General features: G+C 36.3%; 1 protein-coding gene across 2 annotated transcripts in view; it reads right to left on the bottom strand.

The window, feature by feature from the left end:
- The window catches only part of PLCL1 (phospholipase C like 1 (inactive)), a 301,184-nt gene that overhangs the window by 51,899 nt on the left and 235,451 nt on the right, over positions 1–13,834 (bottom strand). For both annotated transcript variants that reach the window (XR_012498547.1, XM_019750756.2), the window contains exons 2-3: positions 6,791–9,265; positions 4,228–4,431 (exon numbers count right to left, since the gene is read on the bottom strand). Coding sequence is in view for 1 of the 2 variants with exons in the window: in XM_019750756.2 (XP_019606315.2) it covers positions 4,228–4,431; positions 6,791–9,265 (2,679 nt within the window). In the remaining variant the exon portion in view is untranslated. The remainder of the gene's footprint in view (positions 1–4,227; positions 4,432–6,790; positions 9,266–13,834) is intronic.

Here is a 13,834-nt window from a genome sequence, read left to right as displayed (position 1 = left end):
TAGTAAAATAATTTAAACATTTGCATCTGCTCAGAAATGATTTCAGGTGACTTCTTCTTCTAAATATATACTGTATTTTTTTAGTGGTTACAACATTTCCTCTTGGATAGCATCTATACAGCTCGTTAACCACTTTTGAGAAATTCAAACATTTAAGCAACTTGAGTCTCAGTTCAACACACAAGCTGTTCATTTTTAAATACCTTGTTACCTCGCCACCACCACTACCAGGCAATAAACCCTGAATTTGTCTTCTGCCTTAGTCATCCAAATAGTTTTTATTAATAGCCTGTAGAGGGGTTTTTTTATACTTTATTTTTATGAGAAGTTGTAGGTTTACATAAAAGTTGAGCAGAAAGAACAGAGTTTACATTATACCCTCTTACCCCATCCCCCTCACCCCCCGCCAGTTTTCCCTACTGTTATCATCTTGCATTAGTGTGGTACATTTACTACAATTCATGAGCAAATACTGATACATTCTTGTTAGCTAAAGTCCGTAGATTACATTAGGGTTCATGCTTTGTGGTGCACATTCTGTGGGTTTTTACAAATGCATAATGGCATGTATCCACTAGTACAATATCGTACTAATACTTTCACTGCCCTAAAAATTCCCTGTGTTCCATTTATTTATCCCTTCCTCTCTGATCCTACCTCTCCCAGAACCTTGCAACCACTGATCTTTTCACTGTCTCCACAGTTTTGCCTTAGTCTATGGGATTTTAACTGTGTGGGTAAGACGGAACAATTTAGCTAGGGTGGTGTCAGAGAGGTAAAACAGAAGGGATTTTAAGATTTACCATAAAACACATTCAGTTATAGCATGGGAATTACCCTATTTTCATCAACAATAGATGCTTTTATTTACTTTTTATTCAACTAACATTAATTGATAACATACTGCTTGCCAGCACTGTTTTAGGTTCTAGAGACAAGAGTTATAAGGAAGACTATGCAGGGTCTCTGCTCTCATGGAGTTATACACTCAAATTCAGGGCTAAAGGAGGGCAGAAATTAAGCAAAAAGTCAAGCAAAATATTTTTCAACACCACTAAGTATAATGATGGAAACCAAGCAGTGTTATGTAATAAAATGATAGGTGGAGACTGGTTAGGGAAGGCTTTTCTGAGGATATGACATTTGAGCTAAGAATTAATAGATAAGAAGCAACCATCTGTGCAAGAGAACATTCTGGGCAGAGGGAACTGCAAATAAAATGACCCAGAGATGGGAACTAGCTTGGTCTGGTTGAAGAAAGAAAGAAAGCTCATTTTACTCAGGGGAGTGAGCAGAAGAGAGAGTATGAGGGTGAGGCTGGGAGAGGCAGGTGAGATAAGCAAGCAAGGCCAGATTATAGATGGCCTCTGAGGCCACAGCAAAGAGTTTCAATTTTATTCTAATGGGAAGCAGGAATTTTAAGCAGGAAAGTGACATGACTTGATTTACGTTTTCAAATGATCACTCTGGATCTAGAGTATTTTAGGAGATGTCTTTAAAATAAATACTCACACTAATACACCAAGAGTATTAAAGATGCCAATCAATACAATGTAAATCCTAGAAAGTACAAATGGCATTTATACATTCAAGGCCAAGGTTATCATGACATGCATTTGTCCCTACCCACCCCACCCCTTAAAAGAAATAACCAACAGAGATGTTAATAGTGTTTTCAATCACATCCACAGCCTGCTGGGGTTACATTTGATTCAAGGATATTTACACTCCTTTCCATAACAAAATAAAAAACCATTTCCATAGGGAACTATAAATGGAGACCTCATCACAAATATTTCTGTTTTCCACTATAGCTTTTTACTTTAAGCTTTGGAAAACCATGCTATGCCTGCAATTATAAATTGCATTTTAAAAATACAAACGAGAAAAGGCTGATGTACAGATTTGGCTCCAGCAGATAAAACTGAAAAACAAAACATTATTGGACACTTGGGGGTGTGAAATGGAAATTAGCCAACCACATTCTAGGTGCTTTTCTGCTCCTTACAGGCCTAGCTCCAGGGGACCAGGCTTCCCTCTCGGTGAATAATTTTTCTTTCTTTGCTTAAAAGGGAATTGGAGGAATAAGTGATTTCTACTGTCTGTCTCTATGGCAACTAGTACCCTAATTTCACCTCTTAGATGGCAATTATACCTATTCACTGAATAGCTTTCAGTCCCTACTTTTATGATGAAAAATTGATTTCATGAAAAATGAGATATAGGTAATAAGCTAACTTCTCCCCTAGCAACCACGAAGTACAGTTTATAAGAGGTACAATCATTCATAAGCAGAATACACACTGTGGGTTTTTGTTTTCTTTTTCTTTTTCAATTATAGAATGTTTATCCCAAACGTCTTTCCTCTAGTTGTCTTTTTAATGATAAAATATTATTCTTTTCTTCTTTAACACTTATTTTTATTCAACTATGAAAATTAGTTGGGTTCATTGTCAAGAGTTTGGGAAATACAGAAATAATACAGAAAAGCCTATACAAAAAAATAAAATTCACTCCCTTTATTTAAAAATAATCACTATTAACATCCTGTTAGAATTTTAGATGTTCATACATATAAATTCCATTTAAATACTATAGAGTATGTTTTTGGAACCAGACTTTTTCAAAAGAATGAGAAGTTGCCCACATCATTATATATTCTAAAACATGACTTTAATGGTTTCAAAGGAGTCCATGATATGCTTTACTATATTTTATTTAACTAATCCATCTATATTGACATTATTAAATATAAATGTTTATGTACCTATCTATTGGCTTAGAATAAATCCTAGAAAGAAATATATAGATCAAATGCGATAAACATTTTAAATTATACTGCCAAATTTTCCTCCCCCCAAATTATATCAATTTATTTTCCCCTAGAGGTAGATGGATGGGAGTATGTACCCATTTCCTTAAGTTCATCAGAGGTACTGTTTGCAAAATAATAATAATAATAATAATAATACCAATTTAATGGAGAGGGTAAGTATCTCACTACATTTCTTTAATATCTTTAATTAAAAACTTGTTTTAAGGTTAACTATGTTTTTACATTTCCATTGTTTTTTGAATTTTTGTTTGTTTGTTTGTTTGTTTTTCTTTGTGTTTTTTTTTAGGGGGAAGAGACACATGAATTGCCTGTTCACCTCTGAAACAAATACTATTTGTAATTCCCAAATATCTATTCTCCCTCTATTTCTTAGTAACAGAAGAGAGGACTTCCAGTTGAGCATTTAGAAATGACATTTCCCATCCTCCTTTGCACAAGTATGTCTATGTGTCAACTCCAAACTGATGAACTATAATCAAAAGTGATCTATGCTATATCAAAGAAATATCCTTAAAGGGAGAGGATATGCCCTCTTTTTTCCTCTTCATCATTCCTGTTGGTTGGAATGCAGATGTTATGGTTGGAGCTTCAGCAGCCATTTTGGACCATGAGGATGGTCTAGGGATGGTGGAGGGAGCCTAGGTACCTGAGAACTTCACAGAAGTGTCATCCTGGATGGCTGGTCTCCAGATTTTTATATGAGAGAATAAACTTAGCATTTTTAAGCCATGATTGGTTTGCATTTTTAGTGTCATGAAGCTGAACTTAATCTTGATTAATGTAGGATTGTTCCCCCATATATTATTTTTCTTATAGATTTATAGGTACTCTTTCTATTTTAAGGATATTTACACTTTATCTGGCATAGATAACAGAAATTTTCCCAGTTTATGATTTGCTCTTTAACTTCTTTATGGAATAAGGAAATGCAAAAACATGGTTATCCCTTAATTGCTACATCAATCTATTATATATTCAGAAAAACTAAATAATGGTATTAGCTTAGAAATATAAAATCCTGAAAAATATTTTGTCTCAAACATCATAAGGCAGCACTGAAGCTTAAGTTTACTTACTATGGGTATGCAATTAAATGGTTATGTTGTAGGCTAAAGTCATTTAGATGATGCAGACTTAATCAATAATTCATTGTTTGCTAAGGCAGAGATTTTCTGCTATGTGTGATCTGTGGAGCTCTGGGCTCAAAGCATTGCCTCGGAGGACTCCACCGGGGCTTCAGGGAAGCTGAGTGGGCTGGCTCTGCCTGCCACCCCCTGATTCAGGTTTCAAAAGCAACCACTCTTTGTTATTCATTAGAGTTTCACAAAAGAGCCCCTGCCATATGATTTCACACAAACACAGATAAGAAATAGGGAGGCACAATTTCCTACCAGATCATAAGCAGCCAGCATCTTTTTCTGAACATCTGGAATTGTCCCCAGAGGCTCCAGATAAGGAAAGTTGTCTTTCATCACAAGAGAGACTGAGGGAGTATTATCACTGGTGAGGAGGCGAGAGGACAGGGTTAACAGGCACTGCTTCAGACTGGCAATTGGAGGAAGTCCACACAGTTCCTTAACAGAGACTATGGCATTCTGTGGGGAAGAAAACATCGAATCACACTCCTGTCCACATCACACATGATCCCAGCACTTCGAGGTGTACACAAAAGTATATTCATAAATACGCATGTAATTTGAAGCAAACTGGATTATAACCAACGAAAAATGTTGTGATATACACAGAGAACACACAGAGCTAATTCACTATTGTAAGTCATCTTTCTCAATTTTTAGCCACCGCCATAAATATGTCACAAAGCAAAGCAGAGTATGACCCAGGGCTACACAGTGCTTTTCAAAGCAGAGCACTGGAATACTGAATACAGAGCACACAAATTAGCATTGGCTGGTCATGAATATCTTATTTGATTTGTATCATGATGATCATAAAACGTGTCAGGGGCTGTGTACTGGAGTGCATCTCCTTTGAGCTTTTCCCCTCAAGATAGCCGGTTGCTATTACTCACCAACCCCCAGTTGATGAACCATCAATGGTATTCCTTTGTCATCCATCAGAAATGCACCTGACAGACACACATACTAATACACATTTCATGGAGAGCTACATTTGTCCACGCTCAGGCTTAAAAAAAATTCATTTGGAATAGGAATTGTGATCATTTTATGTTTTATTAACAGTGAAGAGCATCTAACCTAATATGTGCCTCATGAATTTAGTGACAATGACAGTATTCATTTTTCTACTGATTAGGCTCCAAATAATCCTTAACCCAAAAACTTTATTGAGATGATATAAATTATCATACTACCTAGAAAAACTTTATCCATAGCCAACTCTCCTTAATACGTATTTTAAATACATAATATATGCAAAGGATATATTTTTTTCAAGAATTATATAGAAATATATAAAATCTACTTCTAATATATAAAGTTAGCTGTAAAAATTGACTTGTAACTAACTTAATACAGGGATTTATATTAGTTATAGAATTACATCAGAAAAAGTCAGGTAAAAGATGTTACTATTTGGAGCCTATTTTTAAATAGTAGCTAAGGCCACCCACCTCAAATTAAATGCTTTCCATCTAAATATTTATATGTGAATTATGTACCATACTATTTTCCAGCATTTGGACTATTTAAAATTGTTTTAAGCCTAGCCCAGAATTTCTCTGTGAAAAAATATAAAGTTTTCAGCAAGTGAAGGGTTTTTGGGGTTCTGCATTATGTGACTAAAAATCATGAATGATTATGGGTTTTGTTTGATAGTAGGCAGTTCTGGATTTAAAGCCCAACTTGCTATTTATTAACTGCAATATTTGAGAAATTATTGAACCTCTTCAAGCTTGTTCTCTATCTTGAAAGTAGGGATATTTTATGACGAGGGTTACTATTAATATAAAAATGTTAGCTAAAGGAGCAAATAAAGCACACGAAAAATATTCCTCTCCTGTTTTGCTCTCATACATAGACCGCTACCGCTTCTGCAAATCCACAACACCCTGCACATTGTAGGAACTCAGTACTTGTTGTTTGATTGTTTCTCGTAACACGAGCCTAGAATAAGTATATTACGTAGTATTGAAGAAAGAAGTTTGCAGGCATCTCTGATTGCAAGTATTAATGAACACAAGGAAACTAACACTGCATTTCTGTATGCCAAGAATGAGCAATTTACATATACTTTAATTCTCATAATAATCCTGCAATGTAAATATTACCATTTTTCTTACCTTATGAGAAGGAAACCGATGATCAGAGACCAGACATAATTTGCTCAAGATCACACAAGGATAGAGTTTAATCCAGAATCTACGTTCTTTCAATCTAAATTCTTTCACATTTCTGAGAAGACTAAATAGTTTTCAACACATTCAAGTGCTGAATTTTATTTGTTTAGTTTTGTTTGCTCTTGTAGGGAGTAATTTATTATTGTTGTACATTTAAACAACTAAAAATATCTAATAGGCATTATAGTTGTTTCATATGACTTCAGATTCCCTTCCATGTTCATATCTGCAAATATTTTATGTATGCTTGTAATTAATATGCTTGTGTTTGTATATAGTTTCTATATTACACACACATATAATATTTTATATTCTATTATTTCCACATTGTTTCATATATACATTGCCATATAGCAGTTATGTAGTAGGGATATTTAATTGATATACACCATTTTGTTACATTGATATTCCATTAACTGGCTTAGTTCAGGCCAAATTTAACAGCATTCACAATTAGAAACATAAAATACATCTGCTTTATCACAGATAAAACTGAACTTAGTACAGTGGTACATGGGTTTACACCACATTTCTGAGAATTTTTTGAGGAATCAGGTTACCACTAGAACACGACGTTCACTGCTAAGAGTGGTCAGAAGAAGTAGGAGTAGGGGAGGAGACTATGGGATTTTTCCTACCTGCATGTTTTCTCTCATATCTATGGCTTCTCGTAAGGGATGAACTGCTATTTTAAAGATGTCATCTATGGTTTTAAGACCAATATTCCTGAGCATGGTGTATTCTCGAACTTTCTTCCCCATTCTCACTGAAAGGCTGCGCTTCTGTGCCTTTCCTCCTCCACTGCGATTGGTTATTGCTATGTGGACAAACAGGGTTACGTGCTCCATGATGTCACCCACAAAAGAGCGCAGGGGAACATGCCGATATCCAGGCTGCAAACACTCAAATGGTATTGTATATTGCCCTATAAACTCATCCCCAATGTAGTCATCGTCCAGAACGACAAAACGGATCATGGCCAACTCAGGTAGGTTTACTTGAAACTCAAAAGTTTCATCAAAAATAGGATTATCACTGTTTTGTTGTACAGTTTTAGTTCTTTGTTCCGAACAGTCTGCTGGTATTCCGTGGATCTCTATACACACATAGGGATCGATGACGTCCCCTTTGGCACAAGCTCCCTTGGGCTTTGGGAAATTCTGACCACTGATGATCTTGATATGAAGAGCTAGAGGAGACACCCCTGGTACAATGCCCTTCGTATTTGCGCTGAAGTAAGAAACTTCATCCCGCATGATAGACGGTCTTAGAACATAACCACATCCTCCGTTTTGAAGAAACCAGCCTGTGTGAAGGTCCATCATTGGACCCGGAGTCTGAAAATTCATTGCCACAATCTGACAGCCACAGTTCCAAAAGTCCTGTGGATTCAAGTTACTGGAATCTATCCTCATGGCACTTGGATAGATTCTTGACAAGAACTTCTTGTTATAATTTACAAAATCCTCTGGGTATTCATTTGCAATTCTGCTGGCCTCTGCTTCACTAAATGAACAAATTTCCCAGTAGTTTTGACTCTTCATAGACAGTTCAAAATCCCTGTACTGAACAGATTTACAAATAGATACCAAGTCAGAGAGCTCCCTGCACAGCCAGATGTGTTTCTGCTCATCATTGTAGTCCACTGACATCCTTCGGGACATTTCACCTTCTTCATCTTCGTCTGTGACTTCTCCTTCTAAAACATCTGAATCAGAAGGCAATTTCTTTCCTTTCACAATGATCATTCTTTTTAATTTTTCTGGCGATGGGAGGTAGGATTCTGATGGCAAAGGTGCTTCGGTATAGAGTTTATTGCCAAAGACCTTTTTCATCTGTTGAGCCATTACCTTCTGCTGTGTTAGGGAGCAGTGATTCCCCAAGCAAAGAATTAGTGGGTATTCAGAAGCGACAAAAGCAAATTTGTTTATCACCTCTATGACACTTCGAAAGGAAAGGTGTGTTGTCATGTTATTTCGATTACACAGGATTGGTTCATTGTCTGAACCATCAGTTACATCAAGTTCAATGCTTCGACAGCCCATTTTCAAAGCTCTAACATACCCATTAATATCAGCCGGCCCCCTGAACTGGTCTTCTATGAGATAGGTGTTGTGAGAGGCATTGATGTAGTAGTGAGATAATGGCTGGGTCATATCTTGGGCAACCTTTTTTTGCTCAGGATCAAAAATGTCACATTCTGGTGACAACAAATACTGGGTAAAGCCATCAATTGCAAGAAACCCTTTTTGACGTCCCTCTTCAGAAAGTTCGTATCTCCGAATAATGTCTAAGCACATATCCTCAGTGATCTGGGCGACTCCTTGCTCAGCTTCTAAAAAGAGCATCAGATCATTAGCATCCAAATATTCTTTGTTTTTAGATATCTGTACAAGTAAGAAATATACTTCCGGCCTGGTGCAGAGTTCACAAAAAGCTTCGCAAAATTCCTCTTCTGTCACTCGAGTGGTTAGCTTTTCTTTGCTCTTCTGGATTTCTTTAAACTTTAACCTGATCTTGGATTCCTTCAGGGTAGGGTTGAGTTGTTTTATTAACTCTACAGAGGTGTCTTCCAACATAATCCCATTCCCATCAACGTCTGCTGCTTCAAATACTGTTTTCAACCACATGAATCTTGGTGTGTTCTGGTTGCCCTCCATAAAATCAAGGGGTTGCTTACTTCGAGAAACCAGGTACCGTAATCCTGACACCCAGATGTTGGCTACATCTGCGGAATTAGCAACAAGGTCCAGAGATTCGTAGTTTTCCCCATGGAGTATGGAAAAGGCACTGTCCTCACAAATTTGGTCAGCAAGGCCATTGTTTCGAAATGTTTCTGTGTTCTTCCCCAGTCTGATCTCTTTTATGGCAGAAATATCAAGCTTAGCTTTCTCAGGGTCTTTTTTGGAAGGTTCCCAGCGAAGAGCTTGGAGGTCTGTGTCCAGAGTAAAAAAACGGTTGTAAATGCGAGAGTTTGGCCGGACTTTCTTCAGTTCACAGCCAGCTTGCATGAAGCTGATGCAGTCGCTTGCACTGCTGATTTTCTTCTCCGATGGCATGCTGCTGAAAGACACAGTTTTCTTTCTTCCACCACATTTTTGGTTTGAAGGATCCTGGAAAATAATTTTAAAATAATGAATCAATCTCCTTCAGAAAATAGACACATTCAGTAATACTCTATGAACTCCTTAGACTCCACTCAGATATTATGATTATTTGGACAGAGGCTAGCCTAAAATTTACCTTTCCACTGTTTCAGAAGAGAAATTGCCAAGAAAATTGATATTATTAGGTTCAGGGGAAAAAAACAACTTATTTTTCAAATACTTGTGTGTTCTTTGACGTAAAATGAAGTTCTATTAAGTGAACTACAAATCACTCTTATTTGTTCATTAAAGCAGATTTCTTAAGAAACTCTACTTGGTACTTTGACGACCTAGCTAAGTCCCTATGGATATGTAAAAAAAATAAAGCTGGATTTCTTTTAAAAGTTTTCCTTATTTATACTTTGCAACAGTTTAAGTTTGATGCTTAAAACCAGTTCAAATAAAACTTTAACGTACTTTATATCACAAAAGGTTTACAATATAGCTTAACCAAACTTTTTTTTCTCAAACTCTTTTGAAGAATATAAATGTCTTAAAAAGTCAGATTGAGAGCTAACAGTAGACAAATGACTGTCACTTAGCAAATTTTCAGACTGAGCTAGACAATTTAAGTGAACATTATGACAACTCACACCTGCATCTCAGTATAATGCTATTAGTAGCCATACGTTAGAATCAAACAGAAATATGAACAGCTCCACTATCTTTTAAGGTTCTTCCAATGTAAACTAAATTTCAAAGCCTTTTGTCTCAAGATTTCACAGGGAACATTTGCCTTTTACACATGTCTTTAAGTTCCTTAGTTTTTAGTGTCAGAATCCTGTCTCCTCTGCCCATTTCACCGCCCAGCTGTGCCAACAGGACATAAAACTCCATTTGTTGACACTAGTGTATCTTACATAGGTTATTTCTTGTGGCTATTTCCTTCTTGGGTGTACCCAGGCCTTCTCACCTATGGTCTCTCCTAAATTACAGGTCTGGTCCTCTGAACACTCATAATACTAATATGATGGGTTTCATCTTAGTCCTGGACTGTCCACTGTGACTTTCATTCACAATTCATTTACACTGAACATCAGACCGATGCCACTTAAAACCGGATATTTCTTTATACTTTCTTCTGCTCAGACCGTAGACTCAAGTTAATAATGCTCCCAATGATATCGTCATTTCAGTTAATTCTCCCAGGAATGTTTATAGTGTCCAATTTTATAAACATATCAAAAAGGCAAAAAGGATAGAGTGCAAAAGGCATTGTCCTTAGGGTAAAAATAACGAGTGTTAAGTTGTGATTATTCCACTCCCTAGATTTGTGAACTTGGGTAAGTCACTTGGCCTCTCTGAATCTTAATTTCTCCTTTTAAATAGGAATTCACAGTCCTTCTATATAATGGAGTGTTATTGTGAGACTTAAAAGAGAAAATACACATATACATATTCTTTGTAAACTACAAGTGCTTGTAAGATTTTTTTTTTTTTTTTTTTTTTTTTTTGAAGGAACAGGAACATTTTCTCATATGTCTGGTCATTACAGCCACATGATATTACTATTTTCGACAGTGAAAAGTATAGCCAAAGTAGTCTGGGCTTTCCCCTTCACTGCATCCTTTTAAAACAAGGCAGAATCTCTTCTTTGAGGCCTCATTTAATTGTGGTCTTGCCTCTAAGAGTCTCCATATCCTGTGATTCAGGATGATTTATTATTCAATTGACTAAAACCTTGCCTATGAAAAGGAAACAAATCTTGCTGCAGTGATGGAACGTTGGTGGGATGATTCATTAACTCAAATATATATCTATTTTCAAGTGACAAAGATATAAATTGCCCAACTTAGATTACAGAACATTGCATGTTGGTGCCCTGGCATTTAAGAACTTAGCTCTGGCTTTTCCAGAGAGTTGTTATTTTTTTTTTTTTTTTCACATCGTACTTAGTATTTAATGTATGCTCTCCTGTATTATAAATATCTTCGGTATCATCTATTTTCTACATGAATACAAGAATTCAAGTTCTTATAAATCAAGACCTATGCTTTACATATTGAGATTATATGTGTATAATTTTATAAAGGTTAAAAACACAGTGACAGGTTGTTATGAAGCAACTTCACACAGTCACCTAGAAGTACAGTCATGCATCACATTATGACATTTTGGTAAACAATGGACCATCTATACCATGGTGGCCCCATAAGATTGTAACAGAATTAAAAAATTCTTATTGCCCAATATCTTTGTCATCATTGTAACACTGTAGCACAAAATATTACTCACATGTTTGTGGTGATGCCGGGTATAAACAAACCTACTGAACTGCCAGTCATATAAAAGTACAGCACATGCAATTACTAGTGTGGATAGTCCATAATATTTGATAATGATACTATATTACCTGTTTATGCAATTAGTATACTACAACTTTTATCAGTATTTTAAAATATACTGTTGCTGTAAAACAGTATGCCGTGTTATGCCAACAGCAGCCTTACACATCTATATTTTTGCCTCTCTCAATTGCATTATTTTCTCTTGGGCTTGATTTAATCTCGTGTTGTTTTGTACAGTAACATGCTGTCCAGGCTTGTAGCCTAAGAGCAATAGGCCAGACTATACAGCCTAGAGATATGGGCTATCCCACCCAGATTTGTGCTAGTGCACTCCATGCTATTCACATATGAGTAGAGAGGTATTTTTAATGACACCATAGTGGTCAATTTCCTCATCTTTAAGTTAAAAACAACGATTAATCTTCAGGTGTTTATACGCAGATGCACTGTTAGAATACATTGAAATTCATCACTTAATGGCACTGCTGAGATGGGATTAACCTAGCAAGTGAAATAAAGAGGGAAACTGTGAATTGTGATGGTAAAGTAGACTGTGACTCATCTTTTAAAGCTACCATTTGACTAGTCATTTAAGCTAATGAGAGCTTTAACATTAAACATTATTTTTATACAAGCAGATCATGTTCCAAATAAGATGACTGTCAACAGAGTTATAAAACCTCTAATAGTTCCTAACAAACTTGAAATGGGAAATCAGTGTTCCTCTCAGTGCATGTATGTAGTGCCTGTACCCTATGTGTTACTATGTGTTACTGCACCAGCCTTCACAGTCGAATGCTCCACTCTAGTCTTGAGGCACTGAATGTTGACGAGAACAAAACTACTGCTGTCAGAAGTGACTTCTCTTATAAGCTTCTCTTCTTTGGGGTGATACCTCCTTAAATCAAGACTTCCTCTCCTAGTAAGTTAAGCCTTTAAGAGATAAATGTTTCATATCTAGCCTAGTAAAGAATCCACCTGCCCCATGATGCTTATTTCTTGCTTCGACTTGCAATTCCTTCATGTTTATAAAACTTATCCCAAAATGCCTTAAAACTTAACGACCAGAGGAAAAGATATGATCTTAGGTTGTCATCTCACAAAGGACAAAGTCCAAAGTTATTACCAAGCCTGCAAAAGAGAAAAAAAAAAAAAACTGGTCATAGTACCTGCAAACAAATAATTAGCTTGTCTGCTGCTGAGTAGAGCCAAGATTACTTATATTCAATATATGCTGGAAATGTTTCAGGACTCTGAGACTCTTTATTCTTTAGGTCTGTTTTTTTTTTTGTTGTTTTTTTCCCAATGGTGATACTACACATTAGCTCTGAAAAGTTGGGAGGAGGGGAGATGCAAACTATCAGAGTGGACAGGAAGATGGATGACTTCAAATCTCCTCTGAGTTTCTTCACCACCATGGCCCCTTTTGCCAAGCCCTACACCCCCAAATCTTTATTTCCCTCAAGAAGATCCTGGCAGATGGGTGATGGGGAAGAAAGACTGTTCAGGTAAACAGTCCCCAACTCTAAACAGTTGACATGTAGAATGTAGATCTTCCTTGTTGATAAATACAAAAAAAATTTGATAATGAAATGAGAGCAAATCCATTGCAGTTATCCATATATTGAGAAGACAGGTACTTCTCTCACTTTCCAAGAGAAACGAAGTTCATTACAGTTCAGGTGTACTATTGTCAGCTTTTAGCTCATTTGATGATTGAATTGACTCTAATGATCACAAGGATATGCAGATTATTGTAAAGTACAAGGACTTCCTGTTTATCTCGAAGCTAAACTTTCTCACTCTAGAATGAAGGAAAGAGATCAAAGTACCAATTTCCCCCCAAAATTTCTCTTAGAGCTGCTTACAAAAAAAATGTTTCTATTTGACAGAAACTGCCATATACCAGAAGTGATGTGTGACACAGAGCATTGTCATGATGGAGGATGAAGTAAATATACTCACAGAAGAGGACTTCCAGAACTGCTTCAGAAAGTGGCAAGAACGATGCATTAAGTGTGTTTGAAGTGAGGGGGAGTATTCTGAGGGGGATTAACAGCAATGTGTCTTTTACTGTAATAATTTTTTTTTATTTAGACATTCACCGTATTTTTCAATCACACCTCGTATTTAAAATGTTATTTATTTAACATCTGAAACAAACCTGCTTATACAACGTTTACTCAGCAAAGGTGGAGTAAAGTCAAGAATTACCTCTCCTTGAACTTCTTTCTATATTCCTTCATCT

This window comes from Rhinolophus sinicus, linkage group LG01 (assembly GCF_036562045.2).
Source record: "Rhinolophus sinicus isolate RSC01 linkage group LG01, ASM3656204v1, whole genome shotgun sequence".
Lineage (NCBI taxonomy): Eukaryota > Metazoa > Chordata > Mammalia > Chiroptera > Rhinolophidae > Rhinolophus > Rhinolophus sinicus.
The sequence above is the reverse complement of the archived record's forward strand: the minus strand, read 5'-3'. Positions and strand labels throughout refer to the sequence as shown.